Source organism: Podarcis melisellensis (assembly GCF_964234715.1).
Source record: "Podarcis melisellensis genome assembly, chromosome: 12".
NCBI lineage: Eukaryota > Metazoa > Chordata > Lepidosauria > Squamata > Lacertidae > Podarcis > Podarcis melisellensis.
Window position 1 is genome coordinate 60,843,070 of NC_138544.1, and position 21,244 is coordinate 60,864,313.

The 21,244-nt window shown below is 57.2% G+C and overlaps 2 protein-coding genes across 4 annotated transcripts in view; one reads left to right on the forward strand and one right to left on the reverse strand.

Annotated features, from left to right (window-relative positions):
- NOS3 (nitric oxide synthase 3) overlaps window positions 1-6,512 on the forward strand; it is a 35,369-nt gene extending 28,857 nt beyond the window's left edge. For both annotated transcript variants that reach the window (XM_081931524.1, XM_081931525.1), the window contains 7 exons: window positions 1,247-1,416; window positions 2,378-2,588; window positions 2,798-2,885; window positions 3,988-4,109; window positions 4,196-4,344; window positions 5,440-5,634; window positions 5,937-6,512. In XM_081931524.1, coding sequence (XP_081787650.1) covers window positions 1,247-1,416; window positions 2,378-2,588; window positions 2,798-2,885; window positions 3,988-4,109; window positions 4,196-4,344; window positions 5,440-5,634; window positions 5,937-6,068 — 1,067 coding nt within the window. In that variant the 3' untranslated portion in view covers window positions 6,069-6,512. The remainder of the gene's footprint in view (window positions 1-1,246; window positions 1,417-2,377; window positions 2,589-2,797; window positions 2,886-3,987; window positions 4,110-4,195; window positions 4,345-5,439; window positions 5,635-5,936) is intronic.
- Window positions 6,513-7,232: 720 nt separating this feature from the next.
- Window positions 7,233-21,149, reverse strand: LOC309381134 (autophagy-related protein 9A-like). Of its 2 annotated transcripts, none has more exons than XM_081931675.1 (15): window positions 21,041-21,149; window positions 16,659-16,810; window positions 16,532-16,577; window positions 16,163-16,225; window positions 15,852-16,025; window positions 15,040-15,181; window positions 13,174-13,922; window positions 12,184-12,337; window positions 11,356-11,535; window positions 10,217-10,465; window positions 9,910-10,121; window positions 9,360-9,462; window positions 9,058-9,121; window positions 8,361-8,514; window positions 7,233-7,635 (listed from the first exon to the last, which is right to left on the reverse strand). In XM_081931675.1, exons 2-14 carry the CDS (start codon window positions 16,774-16,776, stop codon window positions 8,393-8,395), a joined length of 2,376 nt encoding a protein of 791 aa, XP_081787801.1. In that variant the 5' UTR covers window positions 16,777-16,810; window positions 21,041-21,149; the 3' UTR covers window positions 7,233-7,635; window positions 8,361-8,392. The 2 variants fall into 2 exon arrangements, with proteins under 2 accessions (XP_081787801.1, XP_081787802.1); XM_081931676.1 differs by having other exon boundaries at window positions 8,352-8,514.
- Between the last annotated feature and the right edge of the window lie 95 nt (window positions 21,150-21,244).

The following is a 21,244-nucleotide window of genomic DNA, read 5'->3' on the forward strand; positions in this document are numbered from 1 at the left end:
CCTCCTGTTCCACATGTGTGGGAGAAATACGAGAGTAAACAGGCTGTGAAGCCCTTTTGGCAAAGAAAAAACACTTCGGCACTTTGCAGTTCACTGGAAGCTGTGAATTAGTCAAATACACCTGTTTGTCCCTGTTTATTTGTGGTCTGCTGACCTTTCCCCTCTTTGTCCCCATTGCTAAGAGCGAAGCACACACTTTTGTAAGATAAACAAAATGGTTTACTTACATTTCAACGCAGGCAGCAAGTACACCCCACTCCTCTGCCCACCTTCCAGCTTGTCAGTGCCTGTGGCGATCACACGGGGCCCCCGGACGTTTCACGGTCTCTTGACCCTGTGCCACCACTGTGACTGCTTTCTTTGCTGCCACCCCCCTGCTTCTCACGGGACACACGGAGTCCAGACAGTTGTTAACATAAACAAATAATCAAGTTTATTTTTAAATGCAGGAACAAGCGTATGGTTTCCATTTATTTTTCTCTTGACAATTTTCTAATCTGAGTTCCTAACAACTCCAAACTGATTATTCCAACTATCTATCTGACTCAACCTAACAATTCCTCTCACTCTCTCACAATACAACTCTACCAACCCACACCTAAGCCTCCCTCGTCCTTCTTCAACTCCCAAACCTCAACTGACTTTCAAAACCTCCCACTCTATCTTTTACTCCCCCCCTTGCATTCTCACTGGCCAATCACATCACACCCATTTTAACCCTTTCCTTGACCCGTCCTAGGAGGCAAACGCCACAGTGCCCTTCTTAAATTGTGGCACCCAGAGCTGGACACGGGACCCCAGGCTGGCCACTGTGGACTAGTCGGGCCCTTGGCCTGATCCTGCAGGCTCTCCTTATGGTTTTTAGAAGTGTCTAGATGAGCCAGTATGGGCTCACCAGTAAGGACTGCTACTTTGTCAATGCTGCAGCTCCTCTTTGCAGACAAATGCTTGGGTGGCTGCAGTGAGCAAACTGGATTGATCTCCTAGAGATGGGAGGGGGAGGGGGGTTCCTCCCTCCCCCTCCTCCTCCCGGCACACACCTTTCTCCGCTGTTGGATGCCCACCTGTCCTGGATGTTTTCTCTGTGATTCCTGCCTTGCAGGGGGTTGGCCTAGATGGCCCTTGGGGGTCCCTTCCAACTCTACCATTCGGTGGTGGTGAAGCCTGACTAAAAGCCTTTTGAGCTGCTTGGCAGCTGGAAATTCCTGCGGCCGCTGAGTCTCCCCCTCCTGCTTCTCCTCCTCAGGCCCAAAGCGCTTGTGGGTCCCCAGCCCCCGCCTGCCCCCCTGCACGCTGGGCCAGGCACTCACCTTCTTCCTGGACATCACGACGCCCCCCAGCGCCCAACTGCTCCAGATCCTGTCCACGCTGGCAGAAGACCCGGCCGAGAGGGAGAAGCTGAAGCGGCTGGGAGAGGTAGGGACTGGGGGAGTGCGGGTGCAAATAGGTATTCTTCCCTCCCACCACACGACCTTGAAGCTGGGGAGAGGGTGTGGTGCATTATGGACCCCCTTATCTCTAACACACACACAGAGCCCACCCTGCTTAGCTCGCCTCCCGTGTCTCAGGTGCACCAGCCTGCGGAACTCCCTCCCACCTGAGATTAGACACCCTCCCCATGACTAAGGCACATGACTAAGACTTTCTTGTTCCTGCAGGTGTCTTAATCTACTGTATTTTTCGCTCTATAAGACACACCAAACCATAAGACGCACCTAGTTTTTGGAGGAGGGAAACAAATAATAATAATATTCTGAATCCTAGAAGCCAGAACAGCAAGAGGGATCTGGCTTCTGGGATAGCCTCTTGCTGTCCTGGCTTCTGGCTTAGCAGCGCGAAGCCTCTCCCGGGCAGCGGGAGGAAGGCTCCCCCAAGAGCTGTGCTCCCTTTAAAGAGCACACGGAGCGTTTGTGCTGCTCTTGGGGGCTTTCCCCCGGGGAGAAAAGGCCCCAAGAGCCGCACACACGCTCCACGCGGCTCTTTAAAGGGAGTGCTGAGCAGAGCCTCCCGCCTGCATTCGCTCCATAAGACGCACACACATTTCCCCTTACTTTTTAGGAGGGGGAAAGTGCGTCTTATAGAGCGAACAATACGGTATTTCATTTCCACCCCACCTATTCCTACAAGGAGCTCAAGGGGGCAGACGGGGCTGTTCTCCCCATCCTCACTTCATCCCCACCGCCACCCTGAGAGGGAGGCAGAGACTGGCCTAAGGTCACCCAGGGAGCTTCACGGCCGAGCGGGGTGGGGGTGGGATTTGATCCTGGTCTCTCCCAGGCCTGACACTCTAACCGCTAAGCGCCACTGCCTCTCCCTGCCCTCCTTGGGCTTGGGGTGGGGCTGCTCCTCCTCTCCACCTGTTCTCTTGCCCCCGCAGGACTCCCTCCTGTACGAGGAGTGGAAGTGGTTCCGCTGCCCCACCCTGGAGGAGGTGCTGGAGGAGTTCCCCTCGGTGCCGCTGCCGCCCTCGCTGCTCCTCACCCAGCTGCCCCTGCTCAAGCCGCGCTACTACTCCCTCAGCTCAGCACCCAGCGCCCACCCGGGGGAGATGCACCTCACCGTGGCCGTGCTCAACTACCACAGCCAGAGTGAGTTTTTTGGGGGGGTTGGGCTAGATGGCCCTTGGGGTCCCTTCCAACTCTGCAATCTTGTGATTCTAAGGGTACAGTCGGTCGCAGGGGTGACCTTGGCCACCTGGGGAGGGGGAAGGCCGTCTCATTTGGGGGTGGGGTGGGGAGGAGAACCTCCCAGGCCACCTCTCATTTTGCTCCCCGCTCTCCCCCGCTTTGCTCCACAGACGGCAAGGGGCCCCTTCACTTTGGCGTCTGTTCCACGTGGCTTTCAAAGCTGGCGCCTGGCGAGATGGTGCCGGTTTTCGTCCGAGGGTAAGGGGTCTCGGGGGTGGGGTTTGAGCTGGGACTTTGGAGGAGCAGTTCTATCCAAACATTCCCTCTGGCCTTAGCGAGGCTTCCCAGAGGAAGGGAGCCAAACTCCCCACCTGCTTTCCCAGAGAAAGAGCCACACGCAGTTGAGACGCCAGAAAAGAATGTCTCTCCTGCTCTTGTGGACGTCCCACAAAGCTGATGTTGGAAGAAAGCACTTCTTCACATGTTATACCCACAACACAGAGTCGGACTGTGGAACTCCCTCCCCCAACCTTTCTCCTCCTCCTCCTTCAGGAATTTGCCCAGTCCTCTAACTGCCCGCAGACTGTCTCACCAGAGTGGTGCATGCTCTAGTTATCTCTCTCTTGGACTACTGCAATGGGCTCTACGTGGGGCTACCTTTGAAGGTGACCCAGAAACTACAACTAATCCAGAATGTGGCAGCTAGGCTGGTGACTGGGAGCGGCCACCAAGACCATATAACAATGTAAGTCCTGAAAGACTTACATTGGCTCCCAGTATGTTTCCGAGCACAATTCAAAGTGTTGGTGCTGACCTTTAAAGCCCTAAACGGCCTCAGTCCAGTAGACCTGAAGGAGCGTCTCCATCCCCATCATTCTGCCTGGACACTGAGGTCCAGCACTGAGGTCCTTCTGGCGGTTCCCTCGCTGCGAGAAGCCAAGTTACCGGGAACCAGGCAGAGGGCCTTCTCGGTTGTGGCACCCGCCCCGTGGAATGCCCTCCCACCAGATGTCAAGGAGAAAAATAAACACCAAACTTTTAGGAGATATCTGAAAGCAGCCCTGTTTAGGGAAGCGTTTAATGTTTAATAGGTTATTGTATTTTAATGTTAGGTTGGAAGCCACCCAGAGTGGCTGGGGAAATCCAGCCAGATGGGCGGGGTACAAATAATAAATTATTATTATTAAAGCCACCCAGGTTGGTGGTCGTTGCTGCTTCCCGTGGCAGGGAGTTCCGCAGTCTGTGTTGCATGAAAAAGCCCTTCCTTTTTGCTTGGGCTGAATCTTCCAGTGTTCAGCTTCCGGGTTCCCCTCCTGTCACCCGCCAGGCAAGTGACTCTTGGTGTCTCTGCCCCACACAGCGCCCCCAACTTCCAGCTGCCCCAGGACCCCGCAGCCCCCTGCATCCTGGTGGGGCCTGGCACCGGCATCGCCCCCTTCCGGAGCTTCTGGCAGCAGCGGCTGCACAGCCTGGAGGCTGAAGGTGGGTCAGGCGGGCTGGGGACGCTTTGGGCTGGGGGCGGACGGCCTCTGCCGCTCCCAGCCCTGACCCCCTCCTGCCCCACACAGGGCTCCCCCCGGGCGAGATGACGCTGGTCTTTGGCTGCCGCAGCTCCCGCTACGACCACATCTACAAGGAGGAGGTGCAGGAGGCGCAGCAGAAAGGGGTCCTCAGCCGCGTCCTCACCTGCTTCTCCCGCGACCCAGATTACCCCAAGGTAATAATATGGGAATTGGGGGGGGGAGCCCCGTCTCTTGCCAGTAGCCCATCAGCCTCTTCTCACACTACAAGAGCAGCCTTGTCCCTCCTGGGAGAGGCCTCCTCAACCTCAGCCCTCCAGATGTTTCTGGCCTACAACTCCCATGATCCCTAGCTAGCAGGACCAGTGGTCAGGGATGATGGGAACTGTAGTCTCAAAACCTCTGTCCTGGGGCTTCCAGCAACCGGCATTCGGAAACATGGCTGCCTCTCCTCTTTCAGAGGCATCCAGGTTGGTGGCCATCCCTGCTTCCTGCGGAGAGAAGGATGACTGCCCTTTTATCTTCCAACCTTCAGCTTCATTGGAAGTCTACTAGTTTTAGCGTTTTAAGAGATGGAGAAAAAATCCCCCTTCTGCTTTCTCCAGGCTCTGCATAATTTCATAACTTCTCTCCTGCGGGAGGGAGTTCCACAGTTCAACTCCTCCTCCGCCCTCCAGTCTGTTCTGGGCCAGGAGGTCCAAGGCAGCCGCCACAAAGCAAGCCTGCCGGCCAACAGGGACCCTTTCTGATCTGCTTTAGCTGCAAGAAAGGAGATTCCTTTGAAACACGAGGAAGACCTTTCTGGCAGTCAGAGAACGCTTTCCCTCAGGAGATGGGGGCCTCTCCTTCCTTGGAGGTTTTTAAGCAGAGGTTGGAGGGCCACCTGTTGGGGATTCTTGAGCTGTGATCCCTGCCTTGCAGGGGGTGGGACCACTAGATGATCCCTTGGGATCCCTCCAACTCTACAGTTCTATCATTCTCAGGCTGTTCTGTGTCAGGAAGGCGAAGGGCAGCCTCTGTAAAACCAGGCTGGCCAAGGAGGCCAGTGCAGTTCCAGCGCCGCCCCCCCCAGTGAGAAGTGGAAATAATAAAATGGGGGGCTCTGGGTGGGCAGATGGCAGCCACCCCCATCCAGGCAGACATGGGGGGGAGTTGGGGGGACAGAAGGTGATTCATGCTGTGGTTTGTCAGCCCTGATCCCAATTCCTCAGCAAAGCGGGAGTGGCACTCTGCTTGTGCTCAGGGGAGCACTGCATCACCATGGACGGGCCTGGTTTCCCCTCTTCCTGCAGACATACGTTCAGGACCTGCTGCGCCTGGAGCTGCCCAGCTACGTCCACGAGGTCCTTTGCCAGAGGGGGGGCCACATGTACGTCTGTGGGGACGTCACCATGGCAACGGGGGTCCTGCAGACCGTCCAACAGATCCTGGCCAAGGAGGGCGGCATGACGCTGGCGGAGGCCGGGGACAAGATCAGTGAACTCCAGGTGAGGGAGGAAGGGAAGCAGCCCCCCAGTCAGACCCCAGCGCTGGAGGCAGAGCGCAGGCAGGCAGCCCTCAGCTGCCCAGGGCAGGGTCTTACCGGGGGGGGGGTGGCCCCCTTGGGCCACAGCAAATGCATCAGCAGCACCAAATTGTGGGGCACCTTGAAACAGTCGGCAGCTGCCCTCCTTCCCTGCAGCGTTGGGGGCTGGACCAATGACCATTGGGGTTCCCTTCCAATGAAGTGCCCTGGTGGGGGGGTGGCGTCTGTGTGTGTAGGATCTGACGCTGCCTCTTTCTCTCCCAGGACCAGAACCGCTACCACGAGGACATCTTTGGCCTGACCTTCCGCACGCAAGAGGTGGCCTCGCTCATCCGCAGCCAGTCCATCTCCCAGCAGAAGCGCCAGTCCTTGCTCAGTCTCGCCCCGTCCCTCTGAGACCCTCGCAGCTCCGGATCTTGCCATTAAAAGCCTTTCCCCCCTGCCCTGCTCTGGCGTCTGCACACTCCTTTCTCCACAGAGGGGAGGGTCTTAGAAGAGCCGCTCTCCCCTCTGACGGGGGATGCAGAGCCCCCCAACAGCCTCTCCTCCTCCTCCAGGAATTGGTCCTTTTCTAAGGGCATCCCTCCTCCAGGGAGTTCCGTCATTTTCACACTGCGTTGCATGAACAAGTCCTTCCATTTATCGCTCCTCAATCTTATGCCTTCCGGCCACTTTTTAAAACAGTGCCAAGAGCATTTTTTGAACTGCGAGGGATGTATGATGGCGGAAGCAGACAAGGTATCCAAACTCCTGTGCCCAGGACAGCCTGAAAGCCAGGCTCTTTCTTCCTAAAATAATTGTACCCAACTGTGGAAAATAAAGGCACCATCTGGCAGCGTCCGCAGGTTGTAAGAATAGAGAAGCTTCTTGGCAGGAGAAGCCTTAGGCCAGAGGGGAAAGGGCATCGCAGGGTTGGACTAGATGACACTTAGGGGTCCCTTTCAACTCAGCAGTTCTATGAAAGGGGACTCAGCCCTTATTTCCCTTGCCCCAAGCCAGCATGGCGCTGTGGGTAAAACCTCAGCGCCTAGGACTTATTTCCGTGCGCTGCTCTGGTGCAGGCTCGCCAGAGCAGCCTCGTCACGCTGGCCACGTGACCCAGAAGTGTCTGCGGACAGCGCCGGCTCCCAGCCTCTTGAGCGAGATGAGCGCGCAACCCTACCTAGAGCCGGACACGGCTGGCCCGGACGGGCAGGGGGACCTGGACCTTTAAGCCAAGAACATGACCTGACATCACAGCTTGACACAGCCAATTGGAAGCAGCTCCCTGCCGCCTTCCCTGAAGAGCCGCTGGGAGCGTTCAAGGGGGAGGGAGCAGCCCCTCAATCCCACGGTCCCTCCTTCAAATCCCCCCCCTTGCCCCAGAGGAGGAGAAAGGATTCTGTTGTCTATAGCAGTGTTTCCCAACCTTGTGCCTCCAGCTGTTTTTGGACTACAATTCCCATCATCCCTTGCCACTGGTCTTGCTAGTCAGGGATGATGGGAGTTGTAGTTCAAAAACAGCTGGAGGCACAAGGTTGGGAAACACTGGTCTATAGGAAGTGAATCTCTCTCGTTAGCCACATCTGTAAACATTTATTTGTCCCCAAAGGGTCCTGAGCTGGAGGCCCCTGCCCCCGGGGGCGCCTTTGCAAGGGTGGGGGGCACAGCGCAGGTCATATAGCAGCAGAGGAAGGGGGGGCATTTGGCTCCAGCCATCCTCTCATCAACCTCAGGACCCCTATAGCTCTATGAGTAGCACCGGGCAGGGCCTGATCCGGCCCATAGCTTATTCACCCCCGCGGAGGGCACACACCCAAAGCCAGGAAGGGGGGGTCCCCTCCTCCCGTCAGAGTCCACGGCCAGCCAAGGGCGGGCATCAGGCGCATTCCCACTCCTGCGCTGCTCCTCTTCTGGCTGGCCATGCTCCGGGAGGTGGGGGGGGGGGAAGGAATTCCAGCAAGTCACCGGCGGCAGCCATCACCTGGTGGGGCAAAACAGGCAGGGTTAGGCTGGGGGGGGAGGTTAGGGGGGCTGGACCCCAGGTACCAAACCCTCATGCAAGGCACATAGGATGGGCCATGGGGTCAGGCCCATCTCATCCAGGCTCCTGCAGCCACAGGGGCCAGCCAGAGCCATCCTGGCTCCTCCTCTCTCCTCAGCTGAGATAGCTCCACTGGCTGAGAATGAGAGAGACTCTGAACCCCAGAGTCCTGCCCTGCAGGGGGTTGGGCTAGATGACCCTCGCGGCCCCTTCCAGCTCTGCCACTCTAGGATTCTATGCTGATTCCTCCAGGATTTATCCGATTCCCCTTTAACGCCACCCAAGTCGGTGGCCATCACTCCCCAGGGGAAAGGTGTCTGAAGAAAGCCAGCCGCCCAGAGCTGCTGACCCTCTCGGCAGACACACAGAAAAATGAAAAAAAAGCAAGGCGACTCTCCCCCCCCCCTTTACTGTCCCCACCCCAGGCCTCCCCATCTCTAGCCCCATCTCTCCAGGAAGGAAGCAGCCTTGATCCCAGGAATCCTTGCCTGGTGCTCTCACCCTCCCCTAACCCTGACCCCGAGGGAATGGGGGGGGGGGGATGAAGGGACAGGCAAGGAGGCCTTGGAGCGTGGGGCTGAGCTCTGCAGAGCCCCCCCTGAGCTCAGGTGAAGCCCCACGGAGGGAGGCTGTGGGTCAGAGAGCAGGAGGGGAACGAGACTCACGTCAAGAGGAGGAGGCTGGGCGATGGCGGCCGCTAGCTCTTCTCCCTCTGCTGCTGCTGTGCCTGAGACGACTCTTCCTCCTCCTCCTCTTCCTCTTTCCAGCCCCCAAGGGTTAGATCCTGGCTGCGCACATGCAAAGAGGGCCTGGGGGAAGCTGCAGGGCAGAGAAGGAAGTGAGCGGGGGACCCACATGAGATTTGTATTAAATCTGTATCTCAGGGCGGTTCAAAACATAAGACTACAATATAGGAAAAGCAACGTCTTTCTGCCTCTTCCTCGCTCCCCCCGGGGGCAGGTGAATATTACAGAGACAATTCTGCACCTGGGCCACTGGCAGGCAAGCGACCCCCCCAACCCCCGCCTGGGGCAGGGAAAGGCAAGCAGAGGCCAGACGGCCCTTCAGGAGGGGAGGGCCATTGGGACCCAGCCCCCAGGGACTCTCAACCTGGCCAGGGCTACTTTGACAAGGAAACGGCTCTCGCCCTGGAGCAGACCAAGCCGCCTTCATGCTGGGCAACATGTTCTTTCCAGCCCCCGCTAAGGGCCCCCCCCCCAGAGGCATTGCCTGGCTCTCCAGCCAGGAGCATGGGCAGGGAGGAATCTTGGGGGAAGCGCCCCCAGGTCAGGTAAGACACCCCCGGAAGGGAAGGAAGCCCCGGCAGTGTTGTGCTTCCAGTGCCCCAGAGGGGAGGCTCACCTGCTTGCCCCAAGGGCTGTGAGGGCGAGCGTGGCGACGTCTGGTGCTGCTGCTGCTGGTGAAGCTGGGGGAGAGAGGGAAGTCAGGAGGGCGCCACAGCCTGAGAGGGTGGGCGTACTGGATCCCTGGGGGAGCTCACCCAGGACCAAGCCCCCTCCACCAGGGATCCCACACAGGTGAGAGCCAAGAATGCTCTGGCCCCGCCCCACCACCCGGGAGACAGAGCTGGAAGGGATCTCCAGAGGCCATCAAGTCCAACCCCTGCGCTGTAGGAAGACAATGCTCCCCCCCCCAACACTCACCTCATGCATGTAAATGGCGTGCAGACTCATCTCGGCCGAGGCAAACTCAGAGAGCAGCACTGAGCGGCTGAGGGGCCCTGGGTGCGTCTCAGGTGGGGCAACACTGGTGGGCACAGAAAGACAGGGAGCCATTGGCACACTGGCTGCAAGAAGATGGGATTGGGCAGGGGGCAGCCCCCCACCCTCCTCCACCAGCCCCTCTGCAGCCCAGGCCACAGGGCCCTCCCCACCAAGACCAGGCGGCTCCTTTGCTGACGGCAGAAGGAACCACTTGGGAGAGAAAGCAGAAAAGAGAGGGGAGAAAGGAAAAGAGAAATGGGAAACGCAGTGGGCCACCCAAGGATGGAATCAAGAGGCAGGGGGACAGAGAATGGGGTGGGGGACAGCAGGGGCCCAATGGAGCCCCCCAGGGTCTCTCTCCAACCCCCCACCGGCTCCCTCCTTCCCTTTCTGGGAGTCAGAGCACCGGGTCCAAGCAGTCCTGGGCCTGACCCAGCGCCGCCATCCTTGCGCCCGGGCCCCAGACCAGCCAGGTCTCCCCTCTGCCTACCTGTCTCCGGGGAGGGTGCTGTCGCTCTGGTAGACGGCGTTCTCGCCCCGCCGGGGCAGCTGCGAGCAGGAGAGGGAGGCCAGGATGCTGGCGGCTGCAACGGCTGCGCTGCCCGGCTGCCCAAAGCGCCGCCTCTCTGCCTGGGACGCCAGACCCCCACTTCCCGCTGCCAGGACAGGGTGGGCCAGGACACTGGCCAGGAGGGCCTCCGGCTGCAGGGAGGGAGAGGCGGTTAGAGGGAGCGCCAGGAGGAGAAAGGGGGCTCAGGACCCCAAAGATGGCTCCCTACCCCGTCCCCAGGACTCACCACGGTGCAGGGTCCCTCGTCCGACAGGAAGGAGGCGCCCAGGGGGGCCTCGGCCAGGAGGCGCTGGGCAGGGGGCGCGTGGGCCGCATCCTGCTGCACCTTCTCCTTGAGGTGCCCGATGAAGAGGGAGCTCTCGGGGGGAGGCTGCCAGCGCGGGTTGGTGATGGCGAAGTGTACCAGGGAGAGCTCCGTCTTGCCGTTCTCTGCCTGCTGGTAGACGGAGGCCTCTGTCCGGCCCTGGGACAGCCACTGGGGGGGGGGGAGAAAGCAAGTCAGGGAGGCCGTGGGCACAGGGAAGACTCGGGGGGGGGGGACACACGCAGGGAAGGGGGCGGCTGGGGATTCAGGTCAAGAAAAGGAAGGACTTTCTCCCGCAGGAGGGAGGGGGCCACCAACCTGTGTGGACCAAAGGCCCCCAGCCACTTTGGCCAGGCTCTGCCCTCCACGGCTGGAGGCAGCAAATATTTCTGGATCCCAGTTGCTGGAAATGGCAGGATGGGAGGGGACCCGTGGGCATCTGCTCTAACCACTGAGCCATGTACCCCCCATGTCAGTAAGGGGAAGAAGAATAGGATCAAGAGTCCAGCAGAACTGGGGGCTTGGCTGCAGGAAAGAAGCCCGGGAGTCCTCTGCTTGGCCTTGTCACACTCCCAGCCTCAGTCTCCCTGCCTGTAAAATGGGGCTGCTGTGTGAGACTAGGATTGTCAGTGGGTATTGTGTTATTTATTGCATTGACCCCTCCCCTTTTTCTCCAAGGAGCCCGAGGGGGCACACATGCCCCCCCCCACTTAAACAACCCTGCGAAGGAGGTGAGGCTGAGAGGCAGGGACTGGCACAAGGTCACCCAGCGAGCTCCATGGCCAAGTGGGGATTGGAACCCTGGGCTCTCTCAGGTGCTAGCTTGGTGCTCTAACCACTATGCCACCCTGCCTCTCAAGGGGGGGGCTCCATCCAACCCCCTGCAGCACTTCAGAATAATTCCGCCCGGAAACAAGAAACTGAAATGCCTGTCCCCAAATTGGCCACACTGACTGGATGCAGGGAAGGCACAGGGTCACACGGCTGCTGGCAAACAGGCCTTAGCACTTGAAATCCCCCCCCCCGGTGAAGATTGCCACCTTCAGCTCCCCCCCCCATACCTGTGGGTTGCCATGGTTGCGGATGTCCAGCTGGGCGAAGGAGCAGATGTCCCCGACCCCCACCACCTCCACCGAGAAGTTGCGGAAGAAGTCGATGATGTCCAGGGCTTTGGCGCGAAGGGCAAAGATGAGCAGGAAGGGGGTCACAATGGGGCTCAGCAGCTCCTCCAGGATGAAGACCTGGGGGCACGGGGGGGGGGTGTCAGTGCCGGAGGTCTCCCCTCCCGAAAACCCACCCTGGCATGCGGGATGAGAGGGAGCAGAGGGGCTCCGCTAGGCGGCTGAAGGATCCGGCCCAGTCCCTCTTCCTAACTGTGCAATGCCTTCTCTCCCCTCTCCCCTGCGGGCAGCACTGCCTCCCAGCCTTTCTGGGCACCCAGCGGGGCCTTCTCGGTGGGGGCTGCTCCCAGGCAACTCTGGAACTCCCTGCCTGGGGACGCCAGACAGGCTCCCTCCTCGCTGGCCGTCCTCTGACAGCCGAGAGCTCCTGGTTCCAACGGGACTTTGAGAAAGGAGTGGCGCTGGCATATCTCTATTGCTGAGGCCTGTGCTCTTAGCACACCTTTTAAATCTTAGTTTTAATTAGATTAATGATTAATTACATTTGTAAAATTGCCTTTAGCTTTATGCTTCTAACTAACGTTTTTGCCTTTAGCTAATGTCTTTCGCTTTCGCTATCTGCGTCAGTCGCCTTGAGTCCCGAACTATGAAAAAGACACGATATGAAGAAATATTAAGAGCAGCTACTGATTGCCTGCATGTCAGCTGCTCTGAGCGCCTTTCTGGGTGAACAGCAGGCTACAAATCCTCTAAAGACCTCAAACTCACCGCCTTGTACTGGAAGAGCTGGGCCAGCTCCTCCCGCGTCTCCGCCTTGTGGGCATTGCCCTGCCAGTGGTCAGGCATGTAGTGAATGTGCGCCAGGACGCACTGGAGCAGCTGCTCTGGGCACCACACCAGGTGCTCGTCCGGGATGAAGGACCTGCGGGAGGGGGAGGGGGTCTCGTCAGCACCCAGGAAGACCGGCCCAAACACCCTCCCCCATGAACTGGGGACATCAAGGTGGGGGGGGGTGCCCCACACCTGGAGAAAGGAGCCTCCCCGCACCCCTCCACGACTTCATCCAGCGCTTCGCCACCAGGATTTGCTGTCTGGGTGCATGTGTGGCGGAAGGTGGAGGTTTGAAGGCAATCTGCCAGGAGGTTGAGCTGGATAACCCTTAGGGGTCCCTTCTGACTCGACCATTCCACAAAATTCTGTTACCAACAGAAAATATGGGGTTGCGCTCACCTAAACAGACCCACTGAAATGAACAGATGTGACTGTGGCCCATCCATTTAAGTGAGTCTATTCTGAATAAAACTTAGCCAAGTACAGCCCCTAAAATACCACCCGTGTGCTCAATGTGAGAAGAACCTGGGATCTGGCGAGGGATCAGTGCCAGGTGCCCCCATTCCGCAGGGCAGAGGAGGCCAAACCAGAGAGAGGCCTGTCTGCTGGAGACCTCCAGCCCAGCAATTGCACACTGGAGGTCCTCCCTGGAGCCGGCCTTGGTTAGGACACCCCAGGGGCAGCAGGCCTATTACGGGGCTGGGGTTTAATCTGAAGGCAGAAATCTGAGGGCTGAAGACTCGCTGGGGTTTCCCTTTGAAGCACACCTGAGAACTCGAGGGGCTAAAACTGCCAGCCTGGCCAAAGGCCACAGGGACCAGGGGAACGGGAGATGGGCTTCGGCAGCCGGAGGTGGAGGGCCGCATCAGGTGGGTCTTCCGGCCCTGGCTCCCTGGAGGGCCACATGCCCCCGCCCTCCTGACCCACCTGGCGACGGTGACGATGACCCCCAGGAGGGTGATGGCGGTGAGGATGTGCTGCACGGTGAGGACGTCCTCGTCGTAGACGGTGAGGGCGATGAGGACGGCCAGGAGGGAGCCGGCGAAGAAGCAGACGTTCCTGGCCAGCAGGGCCAGCAGGGGGCTGGCAAAGGAGTTCATGTACTTGGAGGCGGGCTTGTAGCCGCGGCTGAGGCGCGCCTGCAGCTCGTGGTCCAGCTCGTTGAAGTGGCGCAGGTAGAGGCGGCCAAAGAGGGACCAGCGGCGGGCGCCCAGGCTGCCCGGCTCCCTCTTGAGCACCTCCGTGTAGCTGAAGAAGGCGTACAGCACCTGCCACACCAGGATGAAGGGGCAGAGCAGCAGGTTGGCCAGGCCCAGCAGCACCATGCCACGCCCCAGGCGCCGCGCCAGCTCCAGCCGGGCCCCCGCCCGCTTGTACTGGGGCTGCAGGCTCCACTGGCCCTGGAAGAGCGAGCCCGGCCCCCAGAAGAAGAGCAGCTCCAGGTTGTACTTGAGGCCCTGCGTCAGGAAGACGGCCTCGCCCAGCAGGGGCAGGCGGAAGCGCACGGGCAGCAGGGCCTTGTTCACCATGGCCACCAGGTAGTTCTTGAAGCGCAGGACGCGGTGGTGGATGTCCAGCTCGCTCAGCTCCCGCTTGTGGACGCACATCGGCTGCTCCCGCTGCAGAGAGATCAGCCGCGCCTGCACCTCCTGCCAGCTGCAGTTGCACAGCTCGTCCTGCGGGGGGCGCAAGAGAGGAGGGTGAGGGACACGCTGGGCGGGGGCGGGGGGAGAGGACACCCAGCCCCCAGGCTCTCTGTCCCTGGAGACTCAGCAGCCTCCTTCTGGGCCCACTTTTAAACACCTGCCCCCCCCCCGGATGGTTCTGGGTTTTTATCCCTGTAAACTGCTTTCAGATATTCTTTTCAGGACCCAGCAGGACACAAATACTTTTATAAACAGACATGAATGGATGGATGGATAGAGCTCCCTACAGGCACTCCGGCTTGCTAAAGTGGGGCTTAGGAAGTCATCGCTGCTGCTCAGCTCAGAATTAAACAGGCAGCCGCTGCAGGATCAGGCCCCCGCTTCACATCTGATTCACAAAGGATCTCTGCTTAAGGCCATTGGGGCCACTTAGTCCAGCCTCCCTCCCTCAAGGAAGAGCCAAAAATGACATCCACCCCCCCCAAAGATCAGCCTACAGAGTGAAATCCAGAAAATGGGAGCCACAGTTTTGCCAAGGAGGACCCTCCCCCAAGTCAGGCTGCTGTCCCTGGGGGAGGCAAACCCCCACCTGCTCACTGGGTCTCTGCCCATCAGGATCTCCCAAAGGCGGGAGAGGGGGGGAAACGCTCCTTCACCCCTCAAGTCCTGCCTCCGACTCCTTCTTCCACCGACAACATTGCCCCCAGGGCAGCAAGGAAACACGCACAGATGCTCAAGCACAGGAAGGGCCCTGTTCAGTCAGGCAAGAGGGCAGACCTTCAGGATTCGGGTGTTATTTGGGAGAGACTGTCCCCTTTTCCTATTGGCAGAAATGCAGGCGTCCCTTGTTGCAATGAGATTCTACTTGAGCCGTGGGGCCCAGACATGCAGGAGCAATCTGGGGGGTGGGATGTCAGCTGCCAAGGAGGCATCAGAGGGGAGGTAATGGGGGGATGAAGGAGAGGGAGACTCAGCAGAGCCACCGGCTGCCTCCCGAGGAACAAGGGGGGTCCTTGCTGCACCCATCGCCCCCTCTGTGCTGGGAGGTATTTAATGTTAGAGGCTGCTTGTTGGCTGAGGGTGGCCTATCAATAATAAAGTTCTTGTTTTTCTTCTTGCTCGCTCACTCACTCACTCACTCACTCACCGAGGGGATCTTGAGGGCCTTGGTGTAGAAGGTGCGGATCTCCCAGTAGCCCAAGAGGCTGCAGAGGACTTTCACCAGGCGGTAGACCCAGAAGGTGGCAGCCATCACCAGCAGGAAGATGATCCAGCCGCTGGAACGGATCCTGAGGGAGGGGAGAGGGGGGACACCAGGGCCCAATCAGCCGGGCCAGGGGAGGGAGACCCCAAGCAGGACCCGGGTGCGAGACCAACACTCTCCCCTGCAGGCACGGGCAGCAGCATCCTCTGAGGCTCAGGCTGGGGAAAGGCCGAAGGCTCTTGGGGAGGGACCTTGGCTGGGTTGCACCAGGTCGCTCCAGATTCATCAACCTGGATTAACTCCGACCCTTTGCTAAGGGTTGTATGTGTGTATGTGTGCATGCGTACATACAGGTGAACAGAACCATAAAGTTGGAAGGGACCCCCAAGGGCCATCTAGTCCAACCCCCTACAATGCAGGGGCAGCTGTGTATCTAGCTATATATCATAAAAACAAAAACAAAAAACCCTCAAAGTAGTTCACAAAAAGACAAAATAATAAAACCCAGAAAAGCACACAACATACAAGAGTTAATTCATTAAAGCTCACACCACCTTGTCTAAACAGGAACGTTTTCAGCAGGTGCCAAAAGGAACACTGCGAGGGCGTTTGCCTGGAGTCAAGAGGCAGGGAGTTCCATAGCATCTATCTAACTGGACCTCTCCCCGTCCCCCCGGCTGCAAAGGAGGTTTGGGGCTCCCGAGGGCCGACCCCTTCCCCACAGGAAAGTCTCTTCTCTCCCCCCCCCCACTCACCTCTGGGCGCACTGCGGCGTCGGCAGGATGGCATCAGTCAGCGTCACCTTGTTCCTCTCGGGGAGGGCGCCCCCTCCAGGGTGAGTGTGATTGACAGGCCGGTTGGCAAAGAGCACGTCGTACTCCACGCAGCAGAGCAGGAAGGTGGTGAAGGTGACCACAAACAGGAACTGCCTGGGGGGAGAGGAGCCAAGTGGGGTCAGAGAGGAGCCAAGAGGGTGGGCAGGTGCTCCCCTGCCCCAGATGCCCACCAGCTCCCTCCTCCTACTCCTCCCCCCAGGGCCCAGGAGGGGGCAGTTTTGGGTACTCACACCAGCTCAAAGACGTCCGAGAGCATCATGCAGGCAAAGCCGTTCTTTTGGTGGAAATGGTAGATGTGCAGGATCTGTTAAGGAAAACCACTCTGCTACGCCTAGCCTTGGAGCCCCCCCCCCCTGCAGCCACCTAGAAAGCACATAGCATTCCCTTCCCCCTTCCTCTGGGATTCCAGATGCCTCCTGGGGCCGCTGAGCCCCACATGCTCCTCCAGCCCCACACGGGGAGGGAAATGGGCTTTGCTCGTGCTCAGAGGTGCTCCCTAGCTGCTGGGAAGTCCTTGTAGCATGTTCATGCCAGCTCTGGCCCAGCGGCTCTGCAGAGCGGCCTTCCTGAGCAAAAGATGCCCAAGAACCAGGAAGGATATTTTGGTGAAGAAGTTGTCCAAGTTCTTGATGTGATGCCAGGAATCTGCAAAGGAAGAAAGAGTGAGAAGGAGGCTTGGCTGAAAGGACCCCCTCCAGCTGCCCTCCCAGGCCTGGGGAGACGTACCTTTCAGCCCCTCTGTGACGTGCACCAGCAGCTCCTTCTCATCCTCAGGGGGAGAGTCTTCCTCTTCGTAGTCGGGGAGGCGATGATAATCGCCATAGTGGCTCCCACTGACCTCCATGGGATTCGCTGAGCTGCCCGGCTCCCGTCAGACCCTGATTGGGACACAGGGAGAAGGGGGCAGATTATCACTACTGTTGCATTTCTATCCCACTTTGCCCCCCCCCAAGGAGCTCCAGGTCATGTGCAGAGTTCTCTGTCTCCCCATTTCATCCAGTAGGTTAGGCTGAGAGGCAGCAACTGGCCTCCTGAGTCACAAGCGATACAAGGCCATCTCCAGGACACTTGGGGAGGGGCAGCCCCCCATGCCAGCCGGGGGTCGCCAGGGACCACTCCCCACTTGCCAGCATTGGGGCTGTGGTCAGGGAGAGTGGGGAGACTTGGCTGAAGGGCGCAGGGGGTCCCAGGAGGGGAAACTGGGTCTGACCATTGGTTGATTTGGGGAAGAGGAACAAGGACGTTTTTCAGTAACCATCAGTAGAAGGCAGGGGGGAGACTTTGGGCCTGTTTCTCCTCCTCGCCCTCATTTTGTTTGTATGCCACTTTTCCATAGTTAAAGCAACATGCCAAGATTTACATAATCACAAATATTACAAAAGTTACAAATGAGTAAAACACACCAAAAAGTACACAACCAAATTGAAACAATTTGCACATAAATCAAAATGCAAATACAAAAATTCAAAGAATCATAGAGCAGTAGAGGTGGAAGGGACCCTAGTTGGACTAGGGTCATCTAGTCCAACCCCCTACCATGCAGGAATCTCCACCAAAGCAGCCATGCCAAGAGGCCACCCAAGGAAGGAGATGCTCCGCTTTCCTCTGCCTAACAGCTCCTACTGTGGCTCTGGATGATAAGGAAAAGGGGGGAACCTGAGAACTGGGGGTGAAACAGGGATTTCCGGGGTGGCGCCACAGGCAATGGCGGACTCCCTCTGAACTGGAGGGCATAGCTCCGCAGGAAACGGGTCTTCTCCGCTACAGCGAAGCAGGGACCCTTTCAAAAATCACAGGCGGATGAAGCCTGTGACCATGGGACTCGGCGGGCACCTTTAGCGCCCCCCCCCCACTTGCTAAGGAACCCACTAACGGGCTCCGAAGTGAGAGCCGGTTGATGAGCAATTGAACAATTTGACAGCTGTCAAGTTAGCTGTCAAGATACAAAAAGAGGACTTTGTCTCTGCTGCTTATATTGGTTACAAGTTTATGTTTTAAAAGAAGGAAGGACTGCTACAATTTAACGTATGGAACTTTTGGTTTTGTGCTGAAAGGAGTAAAAAGAAACTTAAATCCCCCTAGAGGGAGTCTTGGGACGTTGCATTAAGAACCAGCAGAGAAATTGTTTTTTGACCTTGATATGCTTAAGAATGGCAGCTGGAAGGAAATCCAGTCTGAACTGAACAGGACTTTCTTTCTCTTGGGAGAGCTGCAAGGTCAAATAGGTGTTTTGACTACAAATGTTACAACTTTGGGCACAAGAGCTAGTACCAGCAATGAACTTGATAAGAACTTGGTACAGGAATTCTACTTAACTGAACAAACAGAGGAAATTGAGAAGGAGAATAATGCTGTCTTTGAAGAGAAAAAAAGGGGGGACCCAACCATGCAGATACAAAAGGTGAGCTGCAACTTGAGGCCTGACATGATGGTAACAAGGAGAAACAAATCTCTGAAGATGGAAGCCTGGCCTGAATTGGAAAATGAAAGATGGAGAGACCTCCTTATGTGGAGACCACATGACCCTTGGATTATAAATTTGATTCAGCTGGAAGTTGGAGCTATGGGGACATTTGGAACTGAAAGGAGAATGAAACAAGATGTGGAATACCCTATAGGCCTTATCTTTAAGTACGTAGGCCTGGCTGGAAGAAACGTGGATGCTGCTGGGCGGGAGTCTCCCCGAGATTTGGTCTTTAATATCAAAGACAATCAAAAAGACTGGCAGAGGAGCTATGAGAGAGATTTAAGAGCCTCGGATATAAGATCTCCGGGTTGATGGTCTTTTTTTTGATATTTGTTGGGGACTGAAACCGGGAAGGGGGTATGGGTGGAATGAAAAATGGGAATTTAAAGTGTACATAATATAAGTTGCTTTTTTGTTTTACCTTTTTGTTTTACTTTTAGGAGAATTGGGAAATTCGTGGAAGGGAATTTTCTTTCGACCTTAGGGAAATGTCTTAAGAACAAGTATTGCTATATAGGTTTGGATGAGAGTTAAGTTTGGATAAAGTAAAAGTAAAAGTGGTTTCTAAAAATATGGTAAAATCAAGGATTTTGTTGATAAGATGTTTGAGAAAGGAATTAATGTGGCTTTGGTAAAAAAACATTAAAGGATTAAGTAAAAATGAATTGATGAAAGAGAGAATGTAAAGATACAGTATGTTAAAATAAATTATTAAGATAAAAATTAGGTTAGAAGGATTTGCTGAAACAACAATTTAAATTAGAATACAAAAATGGGAGGTGCGAGGAGGTTCAAGGAAATAAGTAAAGGAAGAAAGTTATGTAAAGGTTTGATTTGTTTCTTCTTTCTTTTCTTTTTTTAATGGTTGTATGTTTTCTATGTTGTTTTTTTTTAAATTTCTGTTTTCCCTTTTTTTAATGTAACCTTTAAAATTTTGAATAAATATTATTTAAAAAAAGGAAAAAGAACCGGGGTGAAACAGCCAAGAGGGAGAAAGGAGCAGATCCAGCGGTAACAAGAGAGCAGGTCTCCCCAGGAAAGAGGCACCCGGCTGGCCTGGGCTCCAGAAGCAAGAGTCCAGGGGAAGGAGGGTTTTGCCAGCTGACGGGCTGGCCAGGAAAGGAGAGAAGGCTTTATTTACTTCCCATCCTTCAGCCCAAGGTCCCAGGGTTGCAACGTTAAAAGACAATACTGAAAACAGTTAAACAACCTGCCATCAGATACGGTGGGTCCTAAATCTATACACCTCAAGTGTCAAAGGTCAGGGTGAAAGAGGTGCGTCTCAGCGTCCTCCAGAAGCTGTAGAGTGGGGAGGAGTCCTGCAGCTGAGGGGCTGCCACAGAGAAGACCCTTTCCTGGGGCACCTTCTACCCCGAGCCTCTGAGGGCGGAGGAACAACCAACCAGGCCCCCTCTGCGGATCTCAAGGCCCATGAGGGAAGGAGGTGGGTTGGGGCCTGGGCTGTGTGAATCTCTGTCCTTGTTCGGCCAGGCCTGGTGTCTGGCAAGGGACAGGGAGAAAAGGGATGAGAAGCCAGGCGGAGAGGCGGTCTCTTGGGCAGCCTGCTAAGGTGAGAAGCATCTCTCCTATTCTCACGCGGGGCTTGAACATTAACAAAGAAAAGAAGGGCACTAAACCAAACAGGTTCTGACTTTTCAGGTGAGATGGGGTGGGCGTTGGGAGAGTGACTTGGTCTCTTGGGCTCCGCTGGCATTCCCTTGTTTCCTTTTGGCAAATGACAGGAGAAAGGAGGCCAGGAATTTCCCTGGGTCTGCCTGAGCGCTGGGACGGGGGTCCTTCTTCACAACTCCATGCCAATATCTAGCTTCCCTTCTCATGCAGAGGCTTCCCTGGGCAAAACCTGGCTCTCTCCTTTTATGGCATTTCCAAACAAGCACTGCTGAGTGCGCTCCGCTTGCCAGGGCCTGGATCCAGCCCTCCATGAGGAAGACCCATTCCCTCTCACACGCTACACACCCGGTCACCTGCAGAGGCCAGGAATGCCCTGGATCCTGTCCATCTGCCTTGCTCCATTTCCTGCCACTCGCTGAGTCACTTCCCAGCCATCCCAAGGCCACCCCCTGACAACCTGGCGCCTTCCAGCTGCTTTGCGCTACAACTCCCACCAGCCCCGGCCGGCCGGGACACCTGGGCTGCTCCAGGCGAAGCTCCAGGAGGGCGGCTGCCCCCCCCCCCCCGCCACTGGAGAAAGGAGGGAGAAGAGAGAGCTCCGCTTCAAGAAGCTCAAGCAGAGATAAACACAAGTGTGTGTGTCCCACGCAACACCCCCCAGAGCCCAGAGACTCTGCTTGCCCCCTCCTCCAGGGGTACCCCTCCCACTCCTCAGGAAGCTCCCCTGGAGCAGGACAGACTCTTGGGCCCCAGGCCCAGCCCTGCCTGCTCCAAGCTGCCACAGACCCGGCGCCGTGCGGCCACAAGGTTGTACCGGCTGGGTCAGAGTTGCCACCCAAAGCATCTCGGGGGCACCAGATGGAAGAATGCTGAGTTCCGGCTCCTGTCCCCCCTCTGCCCCCCCCCAGCCAAGAGAGCTCCACCTCACCCGCACCCCCAGTTACGGGCAAGAAAGTGACAGCCGTCCCCCCCCCCGGGCTCCCTGCCTCCCCCCACGCCCTGCCTTTACCGCTGCCCCAGAGAGAGCTGCTTGGGGGATCCGCCAGTGTTGATGTCCAGCAGGAAAATCAGCCCTTTCCTGCTCGCCTTGCCAGAGCCCTGAGTCACCCAGGAGACGGACCGGATCCCGGCAGCGACTGAGAGGCTCAGAAGCAGGCGGGCCAGGATTCAGCCCCCAGCCGGCCCAAGCGGGCAGAGAGGGTGGTGGGCTCTC

Coding starts and splice junctions, on each gene's coding strand:
- LOC309381134 (XM_081931675.1), bottom strand. CDS start 16,776: ATGGAGGTCAGTGGGAGCCACTATGGCGATTATCATCGCCTCCCCGAC. Junction 11,536..12,183: donor AGCTCTTCCAGTACAAGGCG/GTGAGTTTGAGG, acceptor CCGTGCCCCCAG/GTCTTCATCCTGGAGGAGCT. Junction 10,466..11,355: donor GCAACCATGGCAACCCACAG/GTATGGGGGGGG, acceptor CCCCCCCCCCAG/TGGCTGTCCCAGGGCCGGAC.